At 35.1% G+C, this 22,231-nt stretch overlaps 1 protein-coding gene across 1 annotated transcript; it reads left to right on the top strand.

Moving 5' to 3' along the window:
* The first annotated feature begins 1,057 nt into the window (after positions 1–1,057).
* SmF (small ribonucleoprotein particle protein SmF) lies at positions 1,058–21,728 on the top strand. Its single transcript, XM_089086884.1, has 3 exons — positions 1,058–1,191; positions 18,858–18,986; positions 21,565–21,728. The coding sequence occupies exons 1-3, from the start codon at positions 1,186–1,188 to the stop codon at positions 21,691–21,693; spliced, it is 264 nt and encodes an 87-aa protein (XP_088943010.1). The 5' UTR covers positions 1,058–1,185; the 3' UTR covers positions 21,694–21,728.
* Positions 21,729–22,231: the final 503 nt, after the last annotated feature.

Raw genomic sequence — 22,231 nt, forward strand, 5'->3', positions numbered from 1 at the left:
CTTTTGGAATTTTAGCATACTTACATTTGGTGCATTGCGAGAAAAAAAAACAAAATTATCAGTTTATTAAAAGCTTGTCTTCCAGTGCCGTGTCAACGATTTGCAATGTCCTTGATTGCTTTCAAATTGGTCCTCAGAAGACAAATAATTCAACCTTTGCCCTGGGCTTTCGAATAAGAGATGTGTCATTTTTAGGAAAAGCCTTCAAATTTTCTTAGTCGGATATAGTAAAGAAATAAACCAAGGGAATTTGGCACTACAGTGAATGAAATAAGACATTACACTAATATAGCATCATCTTGTATTCGAAGATGGATTTTTTTTGTCGAACATTGAATTATAATTCAAATTTTATGTTTAATTAATTACAGAAGATATTAGATACAGCAGTTTCCTTTCAAATGAGCTGTTAAATAGTCATTTAGGATGTTCCAGTGCTCCACTATACTATACGAATGAAAATGAGGACAAATCATTGATATCCATGAGAAAAAGGGATTTTCCTTGTTGTTCAAGCCAGAGGGGACTAATTTCCCTAAATAGGGTTTTCGACAATGAAGTCTTTAATGATCTACTTTTGTCTCGGCCCGACGCCATTTCTAAGAAGTTTCAGGCTATTTTCTGGAATTACAATATATTTGTTTTCGCAGCAAACTTTTACTATCAAGACTAATCGAGATGATAGTTACCAGTCCTGAAGCAGTTACAAAGGACAATCTTTTTCTCGACAGTTTCTTTAAACGATTCCCCCCAGATCCCAGTCCCCCCGGCTAAAATTTAGTTTCTTCAAAAATCTAGACAAAACTAAGATAAGGCTGCATAATTCAAGCATCTACAGAAACTGGTCAGTTTTTGTTAGTATATTTTTGCCTTTATGGTACTGTTTGCATTTTTCAGTTTTCATTGTCATTTTCACTTGATTTAGGAAAATTGGCTCCAACTTTGCCCCCCACAGGATTTTGACGAAATTACGCCACTGCTATGGACCCTGGTTTGTTCTTTACTACGTTACAGTAAACCATGAACAGTTAAATTTCGCAAATTATCTTTAATTCGGCGACAACGCTGCAATCATACCACGTGCCGGGAAAGGAAGAACTTTTGACCTGCTAAGATTTGCTGATTCAGAGATTCGAAATTGACTTTCATTGATATCTCATTCTACCACCCTTATTTCTAATCAACATGACTGTAAGTTTTTTTTTTAAATCTAAGCCACCTTATTAAACAAGCCAACTGGTCTTGCTGTTGTGCTTAGGCTTAGGCTATTTTCCATCAAAAATTGTGACAAGGCTAATTTGAAAAGAATCAAAATCAGCAAACTTCGTATAAACTAGGAATACATATAGGCATTAGGGGAGGTTTAAATGATATTCATGGGGTAAAATTCTACTTTAGCTACTTTTGACTATCTTGGAAAGGGGTTAGGCTAGGAAAATAAAACTTTCAGGGATGGGTCTACAGGCTAAGGTATGTCCCGGGAAGGCATGTTAAATAACCTACCTCCACTCCTTCTCCCTCTAGAGGGTCCTGAAATTTGCCTACATGACAGGTCTATAGGCCTACCTATTGAAATTTTTACAAAACTGTATTTTATCTTAATTTTCAGTCATCATTTTCTTTTTCTCTAGGTTTAGTCCTGAAAATGCAATTCCTGTTATTTGAGTAGAATTTTAAGCCATATTAATGTTTGTTTTTTTTCAAAATTTAAGAAAAGTATTTGCATATCTTTAAAACCTTATAAATTGGGATTGAGCAAAGTTGTGATGCTGAAGACAAATTTGTTGTACTTAATTTAAGCAGAAGATCTATTTTGCAAGGTTTCACTTTTATAACACAGATTTTTAAAGGTTATCAAAGGTAAGGACCCTCTAGAAGGAGTTGAGGTACATACTCCAAAATACCTTCCCAAGAGATACTTTAGTCTGTAGACCCATCCCTGATAGTTTCATTTTCCTAGCCTAAACCCTTTCCAAGATAGCCAAAAGTTGGTAAAGTAGAATTTTACCTTTTATGGTAATGTGCATACCAGAGGGTAAAGGTGCAGTCCAGGGGCATAGGGTAAGACACCCAGTAGTCGGACACTTTAATCACTTTGAAAACTTTTTGACATTTAAACTACTCTAATTACTGTAATATACCACCTAGAAATTTAATTTTTATATCACAAAATTTTCGAAGAACTTCTGAACAAGTAGGTTACTAATTCAAATAGTTTCACTTGTACAGTGTCTCCTATTTTTGAATTTACTAACAAGTGACAATTCTGCCTAAACTTGGACATACAAACATTGTAAATTGGTTATTAAAATAGTATAAAAGATTCTGTTGGAGAATAGGCAGGTGGCCGACTACTGGGTGTCTTACCCTATTTGATAGAAATTCAAAAAAAAAAAAATTCTTAAAGCTAGCCTACTTTACACCAATCTTAAATAGCATAGCCTGCTTAAACATCTTCTTCCTAAGAATGCATAATGCCTTTTCACTCCCTATCCATTCCTCCCCCATGGATAAACATAGTCTACAGCCCACTTTGTCTATTCCCATTATGTTTCACAAAAGACCTAGCCTAGGATTAATCTCAGTGTTTTTTTTTGCCACTTGAGCAGTAGGTTATTCTCTGTTATAAAATGTTAGCTAAATATTGAGCAGTTCATATTATTGACCTACAAATAGACTAAAGTGAACATAGGCTACAACTAGATGCCATTTTTATGCTCTTTCAGAATATAATAATTGCTTTCTGTCAAATTTGCAGTAGCCAACATAATTTAGCTAAGCTGGAAGTGAAAATGTCATTTGATGCCATTTTTCATGCTCTTTCATAATTCAAGAATTGCTTCTGGGGCTAGTTGCATCTTGAGCCCTTGAGGGGGCCCCAAAGGTATTTTATATGAATAATAAAAGAGCATAAAAAAAGCATCAAATGATTTTTTTCACTTTCATCCTAGCTAAATTATGTGGCCCACTGCAAATTTACCATGAAATTTACCCACCCTCACCCCCTGGTAAATTTCTACCAAATCATATTATTGACTTATGCATAAAGTGAATATACCACTTGATGCCTTTTTTTTATGCTGATTACGAATATAATAATCATTTCTATTGGAAATGAATTTCAGCCCCCCCCTGTATATGCCAATTCAGGGTTAGGTTAGGTTGTAGAAATATATACCCTGAATTGGCATATATAGGGGGGGGACTAAAATTCATTTCCAATAGAAATGATTATTATGTTCATAATCAGCATAAAAAAAGGCATCGAATGATGTATTCAATTTATTCCTAACTCAATAATATGATTTGGTAGAAATTTACCTATTTTTGCAACCTAACCCTGAATTGGCATATATAGGAGGGGGGCTGAAATTCATTTCCGATGGAAATGATTATTATATTTGTAATCAGCACAAAAAAGGCATCGAGTGGTATATTCACTTTATGTGTAAGTCAATAATATGATTTGGTAGAAATTTACCCACCCCCCTAATGTGCAAATATATACCCTGAATTGGAATATACCCTGAATTGTTGACAGCAAAGTTTTGAATCACAAAATGCAGTGCTATTTTGTTGATGGTATTCAAAAACCTTCAAATGGTAGGAAAACAGTTTATATTTGAGTTGCCTTATAAATGAGGTTTGAATTGTTATAAGTAAGTGTTTTTGGAATATATTATTCTTGAACCACTTATTTATAAACTAGTGACACATTTTCAACCACTTTTCAATAACTTAACTAGTGTTGATAACTTCTTTGTGTGGTTACAAAAATGAAATACCTTTTTGGCCCAATTAAGGGCTCTAGGTGCAACTAGCTCCAGAAGCAATTCTTGTAGTATAAAAAAGGCATCAAATGACATTTTCACTTTCATCTGAGCAAAATTATGTGGCCCACTACAAATTTACCTGCTTTTCTTGCAAATTCTATTTTTTGGGACCCTTAATAAGGATGGTTTCTTCCTATTTTATATATATATATATATATATATATATATATATATATATATATATATATATATATATATATATATATATATATATATATATATATATATATATATATATATATATATATATATATATATATATATATATATATATATATATATATATATATATATATATATATATATATATATATATATATATATATATATATATATATATATATATATATATATATATATATATATATATATATATATATATATATATATATATATATATATATATATATATATATATATATATATATATATATATATATATATATACCTTAAATTACCTTAAATCACAGCTTGGAATGAAATAAGGACTTTTAATCCTGTTGAATCACTTCTTGTGATGACTGTTGTAGTTGGTTAAGTTCTGGTGGAAGATTCTGGTGCATCCCAGTCAAACTTCCACGGTGTATCTTTCCACTCAGCATCCAGATGGCGTTTGAAAGCATCTGTTGATTCAGCAGCAACAGTGTCCTCCTTGAGGTTGTTCCAGAGGTTCTTGATCCGATTCGAGAAGAAATTGCATCTTGCTCCAGTTGTAGCGTGATGTTTGCGGATTCGTCTAGGGTGTCCTCGTGTTTTGTGGGAGGTGTCGGTCTCCAGGATCTCATTTTCTCGATTGTTTGAGAGGAGTTTGTGCGCCTGTATCATGTCTCCACGTTTCCGTCTGTATACTAAGGAGGGGAGGTTGAGTTCCTTCAGCCGTTCACTGTATGTCTTGTTTTCCATGCCGGCAATCATCTTAGTGGCCCTTCGTTGGATTTGCTCAAGAACTGCCTTGTCCTTTTTGAATCCAGGGGTGGCCAGTATCGTCCCCACCTCCAGTCTAGGTCTTACTAATCCTTTGTAGAGTTTGGTGATTATGTGTTTTCTCCTGCTGGTGATGCAGTGTTTGATGATGCCTAGGGCTCTACTAGCTTTGGCTGAGATGTTCCGTGAATGGGAACTGAATTTCAACTGGGAGTCAATGATGACGCCAAGTTCTCTCTCCTCCTGGACAGGCTCAATTGTGTGGTGACTTCCAGAATTTTGGGTCATAAGGTACTGATTTGGGGGTTTTTGGGGTTTGGGGTTTTTGTGTCCAAAGTGTATGACCTTGCATTTTTCAGCGTTGAATTCCAGCAGCCATCTTTTGACCCAAGAGCACATGTGGTCGAAATCAGTTTGGAGGGATTGGATGGAAGAAGAGGAGTTGGCAGGACCTATGAGTTTCGAATCATCCGCATTTAGGGTGGTTTTGTTGCTGGTGATGAGGGGTAGCTCATTTATGTAGATGTTGAACAGGGTGGGGCCCAGGACGCTGCCCAGGGGAACCCCACTAGTGAATTTGATTTCGTCAGAAAGGACATGGCTGTTAGGTCCGGTTATCACTTTCACTTGCTGTGTTCTGTCCCTCAGAAAGTCCTCTGTCCAACTGACCACTTGTGGACTAAGAGATAGAGTAAGTAGCCTGTGAATGAGGTATTGGTGACAAACCTTGTCAAATGCTTTGGCTAGGTCCAACAATATTATATCCACAGGTAATCCTCTCTCTAGTAGGTCAGTTACAAGACTATATGACTCACGAAGGTTTGTGTCCACTAATCTCTTTGAGCAAAAACCATGCTGACTCCTGCTGATAAGTGAGTTGGCCTCGAGATGGTTAATAATATGCTTGTTTATGATTCTCTCCATGACCTTGCATGCCACACATGTAAGGCTGATTGGTCTGTAGTTTGCTGCAGACGTTTTGCTACCCTTCTTGTGAATTGGTATGACTATTCCCTTCTTCCAGTCCCCTGGAAGCTTTGCTTGTGTCAGCGACAGATTGAATAGTTTTACCTGTGGGGCTGATATTGCAGTGCTTAATTCCTTAATCAGTCATGGGCTGAGATCATCAGGTCCCGTCAATTTGTTGGGATCAATGTCCTTAAGCTGTTTGGTTACTTCTTCGATTGTGACTGGTGAGTGTACCATCAGGAAGAGAGTGTGAGCCTGTTCTGTTAGGGGGGGGGTTGATTGGGGGTCATCCACGGAGAACACTGAGGCAAACTGCTGATTAAGCAGGTTTGCTTTTTCAGAGGGGCAAGAGGATAAGGAGTTGTTGTTTACCAGGTCTGGTACGGAGTGTCTGCCTGGCTTCTTATGGGAGATGTATTTCCAGAATAATTTTGGGTTTTCCTTAACGTTTTTGGCCAGTCGTTCTTTGTAGTTTGAGGTCAGTTTTCAAGTTTCTTTTCTGAGGAGGTTCCTTGCAGTTTTGTACTGTTAGTACAAAGCTGTAGTCTTTTGTTTCGTGTACTTCTCCCAAAGTTTTTTCTTCCTGTTGCGTAGTTTCTTGATTTTTGGGGTGAGGAAAGGTAAAGTTTTGGGTTTCTTTTTCCATGTTATGCTGGTGTGTTTGGCTTGGCTCTCTAGTAAGGTCTTTTTTAGAGTTAGCCATGAGGCTTTGACATCTTCTGATATAAGTGTTTCCAGGTTAGCATCCAACAGCTCCTCCACCATCATCGTGTAATTTGTAAAGGATTGCTTGGTATATTTTGATGGTTTGGAGTTGAGTTGAATATATGAGAGAACTGGCATGTGGTCACTTGAGCCAATTGGACTGAGAGTGTATGTGTTGATCACCTTTTCTGGGTCATTCGTTATGACTAGGTCCAGTATGGAGGGATTTTGTCCTGGGCGCATTCTTGTGGGCATAGTTACTGTTTCGTACAGAAAGTTATCGGAGAGGGCTTGTACTAATGGGTTTTGTTCAAGGCTTGACTTGGTCATACCTTGACCATCTACCCAAGACACGTTTGGGAGGTTGAAGTCCCCTGTCATGAGCAGGGTTGCCTTTGGGTAATTGCATAGTATGAATTGCGTCATTTCAGCAATTGCTCTTTCAGAGGACAGCTGGCAAGGGCTGCTGGGGCTCCTGTAAATTGAGCTTAGGACAAACATTTCGTTAGGTAGGGACAGGGAGACCCATGTAGCTTCAACCCAAGGTAAGTAAGAATTTGGGACAGAAATTTCTTTTACCTGGAATTCCTTGGAAGCTAGAACAGCCACTCCTCTTCTGTAGTTTGGATCAGACAGATTGCTGAAGATGTTGTATCCAGAGGGGCAGATTGAGTCTTCTGTCAGTTGAAATCTTGAGTTCTTGGGGCAAATTTCTGTCAGAGTTGCAATGTCTATTTGACTTAGTTGGAGCATTGTTGCCAGCTCCGGCATCTTGTTAGTAATAACATCAACGTTTGCCGTCATAATGTTCGCCAGTTATTGGGGGTGTCTGCGCGAGTTTTTATTCTGCTCACTAATATTATCGCTTTCGGTTGAAGTGGGTGAATTGCAGGTTAGGTACACAGAGCTGCTAGTGAGGGACGAGGCAGAAGGGCATGGGGACGTAACTGTTAATTCATTGTTCATACAATTACACAAACTTGCATTTACAATGTTAATATCACTAACACACGAACTATATACAAGCGGGACGAGATAGTTGGAGTTAGTGGTTATTGTTGCATGCTTAAGCAGCTCTTCTTCGAAATTGCTTGAGTTTAACCGTTTTTTGTAATTTTACCCTTTCTTATCACTAGGTATGTTTCTCTGTTTGCCTGTCTTTTCTTCATCTCTTCCAACAAGGCTTTTCTAGCGCTGCGATCTTCTTTGGAGCTGTCGCCATAGAATCGAATCAGGTCTTTACGCTGGTAGGATGCATCCAAGATAAGCTTCTTGTCAGTGAAGCTGGCCACCGTGAACAGGACTGGTGGGTGTCGCAGAGGCTGTCCGGCCATGAGGGCCGAGGCTGGTAGTCTTTTCATATCGAAGACTTTGGTCGCTAGTTTGTAGTTGTCCCGGAAGTATTTGGCAAGGAAGTCTTCGTCTCTTGCTTGGATTAGAAATCCCGTATCCAACGACGTTAAGTTTGCATCTCTGCCTGTCTTTCTCACTTCTGACTGTACGGCGTATATGTTCATCTAGTGCAAGCCCCGTCACTTGAGTGGTAATTGCTGATTCAACAATTGCTTTTACCTCGACAATATTGTATTTTGTGGCAAGTTCATCGTGAATCTCTTTGAGACCCTTGTTGACTGTGGTCATTATGCTAGCAATGTCTTCTTGCACCTCTGATTTGAAAGATTGGATGGTTTTGGTTAGGGTGTCGATGTCGCGCACAGGCTTGTTCAAAATGCACCAGGAACAGCTCCATTCACATGATATTGTACAATTCATTTTCTCTAGCAGGATGTACTGCTCATCACTTAATCCTAAGCACTCAATACAAAACCAGTTAGGACATTTATCGCAGTTAACGGCTTGCGAGTTCTCATCCAGGCTTTTTGCACATCCCGGGCACTTATCTTGTCCTTTTACGGGGCTCTCACGTTGTCTCTTTTTTGGTGCCATTTTTTTTTTTTGCTATTGGGATTCTCCTGCAAGTGGCAACACTGGGACTTTAGGGAATTTTCACTTTCAACGTGGTAACGCCTTATTCACCGTATTCAGCGTCCAACAACAACAAATACCAGAAACACGCCAACAGTGACGTAGATTCCCAAGGGAATGAATGATAAGGAGAGAAAGATGACGTGTCTTAGGTTAGTTATCAAGATTTTGGAAATTATTCACAGGTGAGGCTTGTATATTTATACAAGTTCGTTTTTCACAGTAATTTCTTTTCCAGGGGGGTATGACCAATAAGTGTCTAGGTTCTTTGTTATTCTATTTTTATCATAACTGTTTTCACTTTGCATCCACCATTTTTTGCATCACTATCATCATTGTTTCTATAAAACAGTTTCTGAAAAATAAGTCAGCAAACTTCACTTAAAGCCTAGCTTTTCTGCCAGCGCCAATTATTTTAAATAGGACTAATATCCTACATGTAGAATTACACACCTAAGCTGGTAACCTGTAAGCACAAACCCAATATGTAAACTGTTAAAAAATGATGATACTGATGATGATATATATATATATATATATATATATATATATATATATATATATATATATATATATATATATATATATATATATATATATATATATATATATATATATATATATATATATATATATATATATATATATATATATATATATATATATATATATATATATATATATATATATATATATATATATATATATATATATATATATATATATATATATATATATATATATATATATATATATATATATATATATATATATATATATATATATATATATAAAGGTATTCATTGGTTTCAAACTTTAATTTGTTAGATATTTTAAGTAAGTAGTAGAGCCAGCAAGTAACATTTTCAGGAATCAACTCAATCCTGAAAAACTAAGTTTTATTTCCCTATCTTAACTACTTTCTTTAAAACATTACTCTCAATTTCTTGAGATCCAAGTACATGAGTGCTATCAGGCAGCAAAAAGCTATGTCTGATATCATTGGGATTTGTCTTATAATGATTAGGATGGTAGTAAATTGAAGAACTTAAAATGTGCTAAAAGTTTGAAATCAGTAATTTCTATTGAATTAAGAAATTCTGGTATGAATTCAATTTCTCCTTCCTGTTAATGCATCAAAGACTCATCCATTTTGTAGAATTTGTTTTCTCTTGGGACTTGTTGTGATTCTCATTGTTGCTTCTCTTCTAACTGTAATTTTTTTTTTGATGATTTGACATGATTATCCTTGTTGCTCATCTTCTAAACACAAATTTCTTTGTCCATTATTTTCATTTGGGATTTGTTGTGATGTTTGCTGTTGCATGTTTGGAAGCTGCAGATTGTGTTGCAGTTCATTTTGTGCATCATTGCCTCAGACATTTCTCCCTGCCTTTTGCTTTAGCATTCTGAAATAGCTAAATTACACATTGGAAATTCTGATGTGAATTCAATTCCTTATTCCTGTTTATCCTTTACAGACACTAAAATAATACAATTATTATTCCATTGTATTTTCTGAAATATCTAAATTGTGTAATAGCATAACTATTTTGTTATTTTTCAATTTAAGTTTCATTTTTGGTTGCAATTCAATGTAATTTTTGTTGTTTCTTTTGCCATGCCTTTTTCTTCAGCTGTTCAGAGTCATTTGTCATCTTATGTAATTTTGCACATGTCATAGATACTAAAAATTAATTCCTCCTTCCTGTTTATCCATCACAGACTTACACATGTTAAACTAACACTTTCCTTCATTCCATTGTAATTTTGCTTTGTATTTTAACTGCAGATTTCATTATGCCACATTTTGTTTGTAATTCAATGTGATTTTTGCTCTTTCTTATTCCTTGCCTTTTTCTTAGCTGTTGGGAATCATTTGTCATCTTTTGTAATTTTGTATTTGTAATAGATACAAAAATGGCAATGATCCCTGGCAAGAAATTAAATTCATTTAATTTCTAACTGTCAAGTAGCAACTGTCAGGTTGCATAGCTACTATGCTATCTCATTTTTTCCACAGTGGCCAACACCATGATTTTGTGCTAGGACAGAGTCTGTTTGGTCTTCACCATTAAAGGTGAGTGTTTAAGGCTCCATTCCATGCTCTGTTGTTTGGGTTTGGGTATGATATGCAAAACCCATGTCTCATCTCCAGTTACAATCTGACTCAAGAAGCCATCACTTTCTTTGTGATAACAAGTCAAAGACTTCATTGCACACTCAAATCTTTGTTTTTTTGTGGTATTCTTTTAGGAGTTTTGGAACCCAATGGAAGCACAGTTTCCTAAACTGTAGGTGTTCAGAGACAATTTTGTAAAGCACTGATCTTGATACCTCAGGAAATTCATTTGGTAGACCTGTTATAGTGAAGTGCCTGTTCTCACAAATTCTTGCTTCAACTGAAAGTCACCAAATTGTCTGTAATGAAAGAAGGGCCACCAGAGAATTCCTCGTCATGGATGTTGTCAAAGTCAGCTTTGAATTCTTGGACCCACTTATGCACTTTGTTTTCTGTCATAACAGTATCACCATATACTTCGCAAATCTGTTGATAAATTTCTGCAGCAGACAGGTTCCTTGCTGACAAAAACCATATCACTAATCAAACCTCACACACAGCATGCGAGTTGATAGTCTTAAATATTTTGAAAGCACAGAACTTAATTGTACAGGTTAGCTGCACAGCTGAAACTAGGCACAGTTGTTCCCAAGACATGCCAGTGCATGATGCTCACACTTGTTGCAGTATACACATGAACTACTAGTGTCTACAGTAAAACAGACCTTATTTGAAAAACATGCCTCGTCTATAATACTTGCTTTTGTTTGTCTTCTAACTTCAGTTTAATGTGAACTTCTTTTCTAGCTTTTTCCCTAGTGATTATTTTTGCTTTTATTATGCTGTTAGATAATTCAGTTACAACCAGACTTGTCCATTGCATACACCCTCTGGAATATCAGAATTATGCATTTGCATGATTATCATTGTATTCTCTTTATTTTAAGTCATGGGACTGCAAATCAGTAACTTCAATTAAATTGATAAATTCTGGAATGAACTCAATTCCTCATTCCTGTTTATCCTTTGCAAAATCATAACTTTTATAGGATTTGTCTTCTAGGAGGTAATTGAAAATCCCAGCATTAATTTAATTCACTTCTAATTTTATTTACTTGCTAAAATAATACATTATTTCATGTTAATTTTGATTTTCTTCAATTAAATTACCACTTGAAATTATATCCTCAGGCAATTCCATCATTCATTTAGTTTTTTTTAAAGATTTCAATTTTTCCAGTTCCAAAATATACTTTGTAAATGCTTCATGTTCTGGATTAATATGCATTTTTTTTAACAATTTTTTTTTTAAATTATTTCCAGAGATGATTTTTTTTATTGACAAATCATGTGTTTCACTGCAGTTGCTTTGGAGTTGAACAGGTAAACACTGACAGAAATCACCCCCAGCAACTAAAATTATTAGTTATTGATGCTTGTTGCAGCATGTCCTCTGACTGCAGATTTTGTTATGTCACTTTTGTTTGTGATTCTTGCTGTTGCTTGTCTTTTAACCACAGATTTATTAAGCATCAATATCTTTTGTGAATTGTTGTAATTGTTATTGTATGTCTTCTTACCAACAATTTTAATGTGGGTCATTTTCTTTTTTTTTACTCTTGATTTGACAGCATCCTCGTTTTCTCATAGTGCTCTTTCCTTTGCACATTTAGTACATTAATTCAAAACTGATTACAAAGAATGACAATTTTTCTTTTATTTCTCTTTATTTTAGTGGATTGACAGTCTGTAAGTTTGATTCAGAGTGATCAACTGAAAAAAATCATTTCCACTTTCTCCTAAGTTATCATGATTTGTGCAAATTTATTTTTGGCAGCATCTTAGTTTTTTTAACTCTTGATTTGACAACATCCTTGCTTTTCTCATAGTGCTGTTTACTTCAGACATTCACTATATTGATTAAAAACACTCTATAAGTTTAATTCAGAACAATTGATGCAAATTTGTTTTTAATGGAATTTTCACATGATGTCATGAATGAGCCCTCTCCTAACATTATAAGATCATGTGTTCAATAGAATAACTCGTGGGAAAAAAACGAATTTTCTCAAAGTTGTTATTCTCACTGTCAATTGTGTTCTAACTGCAGATTGTATTGTGCTTTACTTTCATTTACAATTTGCTGTGATTCTTGCTGTTACTTGTCTTCTAACCCACATATTTTTTGGTGCTTTTTGTTGCATGTGTTCTAATTCAAAACTGAATACAAAGATGACAATTTTTATTTATATATCTTGTAGCTGACTGATGCTCTATATGTTTAATCAAGAAAATTCAATGAAAAAATTCTTTTGATTTGAAAAGTTATCCTAATTTGTGATTTTTTTTTTTTTTTTACAGATCCTTGTTTTTCTCATAGTGCTCTTTCCTTCACACATTAGTTCAAAACTAATTACAAAGATACCCGTTTTTCTGTATTTTTGTTTTAGTTGGTTGGCACTCTCTAAGTTAAATTCAGAACATGAATGTTCTGAATGATGCTGAGAAATTTTTTTTCATACTTCTCTCCCATGTTATCCTGATTAATGCAAATATATTTTTTGACAGCATCCAGAAAAAAAGGGGACACATCATTACTACCCATGCAGAATTGTGATTTTCTTTGTTGTTTTAACCATGAACAATTGTCCTGCACAGGGTTTTTGGCAATGGCAACTGAAATAGTGTATTTTTTCTGTTTTGATGCAACAGCATTCCTGAGTGGTTTGGGGCCATTTTTTGAAATCCCCATAAATTATTTTTCTAACTAACATTTAACTATTAAGACTAATCAAGATAATAGTTGCCATTCTTGAACCAGTTACAAATGGTAATTTTTCTCACTATCCAGTTTTTTTTTAAACATGTTTTATAATTTTTGGTTACTATGGTATGGACCATGGTTTGTTCTTTACTAAATTGCAGCTATAGCTGCAACCATGATAACTTAATTTTATATTGATCTAAGGACACAGGGGTGAATACATTATGGCACTTTTTATTGTTTTTTTTTTCAGGGGAGACTGCCCCTCCCCTTAGCCCTTTCTGCTAGCATCCATGAGCCCAGAGACAAATATCTATTGTATGATGTAACTTTATGCTGATCTAAATTTCTCAACTTTGGTTGTATTTTTTGGCATATTTCTTATAATTTTGTTGAATATCTACTTTTGTCAGACTATAATTGAAATAAATTCCTTTTTCTTGACATTTATCATGAAACTCGACAATAAGTATGTGGTTTAAATGTTTTTACCAACATAGGAACCGTTATATTTTGAATTGTTAAATGTGGTGTATTTTAGAATATAGTGTGAATGTTAAATAAATAATATGTGGTTATAGGTTGTCATAAATTTATGTTTTTTTGTTTTGTTGAAATTGTAATTAAAGTCCGTGGATTATAAGGATCCCCTATTAGTAATGAAGTTCAGAACCTGGCACTCCAAAATGTTTTAAGGGCACCCTAGACGGTCAACCATTTTGATCAAACGCTTCTGTCAATCAATTGGTATGTGCTTCACTCGACTCTTCAATCGATCCTTCAATCTTGACCAAAGCCAATTTTAAGTTTAGTTTTAACTCACGGCCAAATTTTTAGTTTCAGGTCAAAGTTGGGTAGTGAAATGTCTGTCGTGTGTGAAATGCAGAATAATACTGATTTGGCTATTCTTGCAAGTATTTTGATTGCGCTAAACCGGGAAAAAAGGAAATAGGAAACGTCGTTGGTCGAAGGAGTTGTAAAAGATGAGAAATCGCTCATGATTATTTACTGAATGTTCTGTGCAATACAGAACAAGAGGACTACAGGAACTTCATCAGAATGGACCAAGATAGTTTTGATTTTTTACTCAAGTTAGTACAGCACAATATAGAAAAGAAAGATGAGAACCGCACTCCTTCTCTCATCAGATTATACAACTCCGCTTCAAAAAGCGTATCATAAATTTTTTTTTTCAGCAAATCGTTTTGGTCTGGGCGTAGCTTTTCCAGTTGCACATCCCAACTTTGAGGTATAAGACTTTGTTCTGCTTGATGCTTCCTAAAGTATTTCTAACTGAATCTTCATGTTGGTCAGTGGAATCTAGAATCTGGCTCTTTCTCTTTTTCCTCTTTTTTTCCCTTTTTTTCATTCTAGCTGAAAATTCCACCGAAAAAATTTCTTGCAGATGAACTCGGGTGAAAATTTTTTCTTAGCACACTTTAATTTGCAAAAAAAAACCTTAATTTTTGATGGTTTTTAAAATCCTGCCGGTAATCCCCTCCTCCATGGAAAATTTTTCCATTAAAAACCTGGCAAAAGCGTATTTTCCAGCAAAGGTGTTTTTTGGGAGGTGAGAGGTGTACAACAGAAACTTTAAAAAACGCATCAAAAATGTGAAATTGATGTCTACTCCTTATGATTTCTGGGAATAATTCTGGTCTACGCTGTTATCAAGGAGGCACAGTTGTGCCTCTTTAAAGAGGCGACCCACCACAATGTTAACCGATTTCCGGTCCTAGCGGTCGCAGAGAGACAGCGGTGATCGCATTTTGTAGCCCAAGCTCCAACTAAGAAATTTGCAAAATTTTACCCCCCTCTGACTTTATCTTCATGGGTAAAAGTGGGCCGGAAGTTTCTACCCTCCGACCACATACCCCTTTAACGTTGTCCGATTGGGCTGAAATTTAGAGGTTACGTATTTCTAGGGGTTATGAGCTGATTTTAGAAATTTTAGTTCAATCCAATCACTACGTCCCTGTTTTCCAGAACCCAAACATAGCCACTTAAAGTTCATTTCTTTTTTTTTATCAGCCACACCTACAAGCCACAGTTGGCAATGAACCTGGGTGAATGAGGACTCAATCGAACCGGAATTCGACCCAGCGGGGCCCTTTGATATTTTCAGACCGAAAAAATTATCCCCCGAATTTTACATTTACAAAGCCTCGTTTTCCTATATGAGCCCATGTTAATTTTTCCCACCACAGCCCCTCTTTAACGTTGTCTGATCGGGCTGAAATTTAGACGATAAGCTTTCCTGGGGCCTGGAAACTTATCCTCAAAATTTCAGCTCAATCCGATCACTCCTTCCCTGTTTTCCAAAAACCAAATATCAAGTTTTGTGGGGATTTGCTTGCGTCAAAAATACATGGCACAGAATAAAAATAATGTAACGCGTCTCTGTGGTACAGCGGTCGCTATTACTGACTGTCAGGCGGAAGACCCGAGTTCGATTCCCCGTCAGAGAAATTTTTTTATATATTGAATTTAAAGTTTAAAAAAGAAACTCAGTTTCTTTTCTAAATCCAATCTATTAAATCATTCGGATCAACAGGCGTCTCCAGAAGAGTATCACAGTCGGCCTTCAGATTACACGCAAGTCTCCATTGCTTTGATAACATGGGGCCTGGAAGCTTAAAACATTATTTGTTGAAGTTCCTAAAACCGAAGTATTTCAACATTATATTAGATCAAACTAGTCCTCTCAACCTGACAAGAACGACTGCAAGCTTCCAAAAATTCCAGATACTTCAAAGATGTTTTTTTTGTCGAAAACAAAAATCTTACTTTGTATTTGCTTGCCTCAAAAATAGATTACAGAGAGCAATAATAAGTAATAAACTGTACAAAAACATGCGGAAATTATTTGAAAAAAAACTACTTTTTCTAAAGAGTTAAAGAGGCTGAGTTACAAGGTCGAACCTTAAAACGTACAGGGAGTAGGTGGCACAGTTGGGGGCTGCCTCCTCCAAAACCCCCCACTTTTGCAACCTCTTGTGTTAAGGTTTTTAAGTCCTGTACCCTACAGTCAATTGGTTGTACCAATACGAATGAAACTGTTTCAATGGCATTTTTTAAATATCTTCTGAGGATTTGGCAATGACTACTCAGTCTGTTACAGTTATAACTATAAACTTGTCTCTGTGCCAGGTAGTGTTATGTACTCAATGTGATCATGTATGATGGTAAAATAAATGAACCTGAACTGCTAGTTTATTCTGAGCCCTTCTTCTGCCCCCTGTTTTTCTGTTCAAAATTGTTAAAGTTCATCACAGTATAGCTTGTTATTGGTTAGGGAAAAATCTCCTGAGGAAACGGAAAATAATAATTCTCAGTAGGGTTTTTAATCAAATAAATGCAATAGGGTGTTCTTATGGTAAAAAATTCAAGCAAACTTTGTTTTTGTTGTAAAACAGTTCTTTGCAAGGGCAAAACCGGGGGGCGGTAGCCCTCATCGATAAAAGATGCAATAGTTGTTTTTATGGTAAAAAACTATAGCAGACTTCGTTTGTGTTACAAACCAGTTCTTCGCAAGAGCAAAAGCGGGGGGTGAGGGGGCGACAGCCCCCCAACTGTGCCTCCTATTCCCTGTACATTTTAAGGTTCGACCTTGTAACTCAGCCTCTTTAACTCTTTAGAAAACGTAGTTTTTTTCAAATAATTATGACAGTAAAGAGTAACAAAAGAGGCTGCAAAAGCGGGTGGTTTGGGGGCGGCAGCCCCCCAACTGTGCCTCCTAATCCCTGTACGTTTTAAGGTTCGACCTTGTAACTCAGCCTCTTTAACTCTTTAGAAGACGTAGTTTTTTTTAAAATAATTATGAAAGTAAAGAGTAACATTAAACCACAAAATGAGTAGAATATATTCTGTATAGGAGGGGGACTGCCCCTTCCTCCACCTCATGATCGCAGAAACTTCGGATTCGCGATTAAAATTCGTTCTTAAAACATTAATTTTCTTTTTTAGTTTGGGAACTGTATAATCTAGTTTCAATATCCTTACCGCCTGCAATATCTTGCCCAATGCTACAGTTTTCGTATTTCTGTTAAAATAGTCTTTACTTTTAACTTTCCATAACTCAGGGTGATCCCGATATAACTTAATTAATAAACAAAAAAACTCGCGCTCCACATTTTTGCTATTTTCCGCTATATCTTCAGTTGTTGGCGCGTGACTGACGCAATATTTGAACAAAACTAGTCTAGACGGTCAATCACCCTCGTGAACCGATTGAATCATTCAAACTTTCTATCAATCCCCGCCAACGCTTGACTCAAGCGTCAAACAGGTTCCTAGATGTTCAATCATGCTTTTATCAACCAATTGACAGAAGCTTTTGATCAAAATGATTGACTGTCTAGGGCGTCCTTTAAATGTTTATCCATCCTTGCCCTATGGTGTTGAAGAAGGTCAAAAGCCCCTTTCTCTCTAGAACAACTTCTACTTTAAATCCTTACTTTTTGGCCACTAGTTTTTTTGGTAAGGTAGTGTACCAGCTACTAGGCAGTCAAAGTAGGGTTGTCAAATCCCATGTATAAACACCAAAATTTTGAAAATTTACTGCTTCAATATAAATAATATTGTCATATCATTTTTAATTGCTTGAAAGTAGATGTCATCAATAAATATTTACTCATACCTCCAGAAAAAACTGCAGATGAGTTTTACTAAGAAATACTAAATAAAACTACATATTCTGATGATAAGTAGCACATATATAAGTGTGCTAATAAAATGATAGAATGGCAAAAAAGTATGCTTTTTTTCAATGAAACTCGTATAACAAGCCAAAGAAAAGGAATGGGAAAAAGATTGGATATCCCACAGTGAGCCTACAATAGCCTTCTCTAACATCCACAAAAGTGGCATAATTTTCACCCCTACCACTGATAAATGAAATTACTGTTTAAATTTAGAATTGACCAGTTTACTAACAAATCAACAATGAAGTGATTAAACTTTCTCTGTGAATTGTTTTCCCAGTGAAACTTCTTAAGAAGAAGGTTAAAATGGTTTTTGTATCCTGACTTGTTCATATTTGGTACATAAATTTTCATAATTAAAGATTTCTCTTTAACTCATACCATAATAAGACTAAAAAAACTCTTATTATCCTTTGTGTAAAGCTTGCTTAGGATAAACAATTGCTTTCCATATAGATTCTTTTATATTTTGAAGAAAATAGTTATGTCTTGAGCATGAAAATTGCCAGAGTTTTCAGAAATTGATATCTGAGCTGGTTCCTGAAAGTTTTATTTACTCGATCTACTTTTAATTTCAAATTTAAAGGTTTGGGGGGGGGGGTGATTGTTTGCCCTAGACCTATGGCCAAAATGCAATCATATTGTATTACTATGACTAACATGAAAGTGTACCTATCGTTTGTAGATGAAATTGGTTTGTAGATGTAGAGTTTGTAGATGAATGTGCATTTTATATACTCTAACACTGAGCACACAGATATTTTCTAATACTGACATTTCAGCTAACTTTGAGCCAAAAACTATCACTTGCCCAACTCTTGTAGACTGACCTTACTTACCTTCCTTTGCCAAAATAACTGTCCTGGGTTTCAAATACTTTTCTTTCTAATTTGATACATTTACTGTTTCAGAGTTCAATGCCTGTTAACCCAAAGCCCTTCATCAACTCCCTAGTTGGGAAGATGGTAATCTGCAAGCTGAAGTGGGGACAGGAGTACAAAGGTTACCTTGTTTCGGTTGATGGATACATGAATGTGCAGGTATAAAAATAGGCTGCTTTTACCTATTGCATAGTCATGGGAGTCTTTTAAAAGTGTAACAGTTTTGGTAAAATAATCTTTTTTTTCTGACCTTTACCCTTTAGATAACGTTTTGGAATTTTTTACTCTTTTATCATTGGAAAAGTACTAGAAAATGTGTATAAATATTGTTTTATGCAACATATGCATATGCCAGCTGTTTTAGCAGTCCCCTCAACACACAATTTATTGTCTTGCAGAAGAAAGCAAGATTTAGTTCTTGAGAATCTTTCAGAGTTTGACACTAGAGCTTGCCTTCTTCACAGGCATGTGGATCACAAAGAAGTTATGGTAGTAGCTCTCTAAAGCTTAGTTTGATGCTAGCTTAAAATAACAAATTCGTTTCTAATGGTTACTTTCCTTTGCTAAGAAAAGCTGCTTATTTAATGGTTTATGAGCTGCATATATTGAAGGGAATATAGTATTCGGCAGAAAGTTTCTAATCTCCCAAGACCTGTCTTTTACTTTAGTCACTTCTGTATTTTACTTCAAGTATGGCAAATGGTTTACCACTTGTATGGGACTGGGACTGTGCTGTATACAGTTCAATAGTTTAAATAATCACTTTCTGGATACTAGGCTTTCCTTTATTTTCAAGGAAGCAGTTGAGCTATATCAATCAAAAATTTCAGGGATTTCAGAAATTAATGTTCAGCTGGCTTCTTGAAGTATCATTAACCTAGCTAAACAGGGGCGTAATTTTGCTGTGGGGAAGGGGAGGCAAATGCAGAGCCAAGTTTTTATCAGACGCAAGCTGAGGGACAGATCTCAGTTTGCCCCTCCCCCTGTCAGCTGAAATTTAGTTACTGCAAAAAATCTTGTCGAAACTAAGATAAGCCTGAATATTTCAAGTATCCAGAGAAACATGTCAGTTTTCTTTAGTATATCTTTGCCTTTATGGTAATATATGGATTATTTTTCAGGTTTCACTGTCATTTTCACTCGATTTGGGTAAATTGGCTTTTTCACAGAATTTTGACGAAATTTCGCCAGTCTTTATTTTTAGTCTAAATGACTTTATTTTTAGTATTAAACACCATTTCACAACCCAAATACAGAAGTGAAAAATAAAACGATATTTCAGCTTTAACTTGTCATGCCATGAAAGAAAAGCACTTTAAATAATAATTACCACTAATATTTACGCTTTCTTTGCCTCAAACTGTGTTTCTGACATTTTAAAATAAAATCATTTTGTATGCTATGATCTTTTTAAGTGTTAAAAAACAATTTATTTAACTTCTTTTGTCTCAAATAGTGTCTTCAACATTTGGAAATAAAGTCGTTTTGTATGCTCTGATACTTTTAAAGTGTTTCAAAAATCCAAAAACGGAAATATGTATTGAAATCTTAACCTGTTTGAAAATAATTATCATACCAAAAAGTACTATTGTTTCAGAGAACTACACTCTTTGGGAAAGGTACAAAAAAAGTTTACAAATGTAGATAGTAACATTGCTCAAGATACATTCAAGTTTGTTAGTAATGATAGACGAGTTCTAGTTGAGGTAAGACTTTTAGAATTACTTGATATTAAAAAATAAAAAATAAATAAAAAGCATAAATTTGAGCTGCATGTTTTATGTTTAACCTGATACTATGCACTTATAAGATTCATAACATTCTGAGCATGGCCTTAAATACACATTTATTCCTTGTTTAATAATATGTCGTAAGACCAGACTTGCTATACTTGACGTTGGACAAAAAAGAAAAAAAAAAATTAAATAAATAACCAAGAAAAGGAGAGTAATTTTAGCCAGGAGACAGAAAGAAGCAGAAAGAAAAAGAGTATTACAGATAGAAGCGACAATTATGAATATTATTTTTTTTAAAGAAGCATAAGCTTTCTGTTTCTTAATGAACTAAAGGTTGAACTTTTTCAATTCTGGGAAAGATAAAACTGACTCTGCACAGAGACCCTTCATTAACCCGTGTTCTTGTGGGAAGTTTTATGTTGGCAGAACCCATCAATAGCTAAGGAGACGACTACATGAGCACAAGTTTTCAGTAGACAAATCTCAAAAATATGACAATAAAAATGATGGTTTTGATTGTGCCTTGGCTCTCCGCGTTTTTGAACATCCAAGTCATTTAGTTCTTTTTGACGAGGCAATTTGAATTCCCACAGTAAATGGTTTACTCCAATTTTTTAGGGGGGCAATCGAAATTAAAAAACACATAAATAGAGATCTTGTTTTAAATAGAGATACTAGAGGTATTCCTGTAAACCAAATTTACGATAACTTAATACTAAGAGAATCAAATTATATTTTCCTATTTTTAAACCAAGACCATCTGACCACGTTAATAATGAAAATCAAGTCAGAAGGCAAGCTAAGCTAATTGCTAAGCAGATAATTCTAGCCCAATCTAATTTGTAGTCTTTCATTTATTGTGGCTTGTTTCTTTTTGTTTTTTTGTTTGATTCAGTGTCTTTTCTGCTCTGTTACGTTTCATTTCAATAATCTTGTTTAATGGTTGAGTAATCTTGGTATGCTGAACCAGGCTAAACGTACTTCTTGTCTTTAATTTGCAGATGGAAGGATGTGAAGAGTTTGAAAAGGGGATTTCCACTGCAATTGGTCAAGTTCTTATCCGGTGTAACAACATTCTCTACATCAAAGGCGCTGATGAAGGTGGAGAAGAAGGGGAAATGAGAGAATAGTTCCCTTTTTTTTGATTTTTTTAATTAAACTTGAATAATTGATACATGTTTTTGATTGTTGGGCAGAGAAAGTCCGCAAATTTATTTTAGGTGAATTACCACTCCAAGGACTAAAATTTGTGTTTGCAACTTGCAACCAACAGCATCTTGGACTACTTTCTTTTGCAAGTGCAAGCCTTGTAGATTTTACCAAAATTTTCTCATTTGGAAAAACATGTGTTGGTTTAAACATAGTTGGGCTGAGTTTTATTGAAACGGAAGTTTTGTATGTAAGAAAATATTCAATATCTACAATTCAAAGAACAAACCACCAACGCAACAAAAAAGGTAGAAGAGCATTACAGGATCACTTTTTGATTGTGATCACCGTTGATCACTGTTAAAATTGTGAACATAGTCTGTTCAATTTTTATGTCTTTGTAATGATGATTTGTGCCTCAGAATGAATTATGATTAGTAGTAACTAAGCAATGGAATGAAGTCAACATATAAATGCGTTTTGAAGATGTTTTGATAGAGGTTGGTGATATCAAGTGAG

Source organism: Artemia sp. Qi Xiang Cuo, chromosome 3 (assembly GCF_049724085.1).
Source record: "Artemia sp. Qi Xiang Cuo chromosome 3, ASM4972408v1, whole genome shotgun sequence".
In the NCBI taxonomy this organism is placed as follows: Eukaryota; Metazoa; Arthropoda; class Branchiopoda; order Anostraca; family Artemiidae; genus Artemia; species Artemia sp. Qi Xiang Cuo.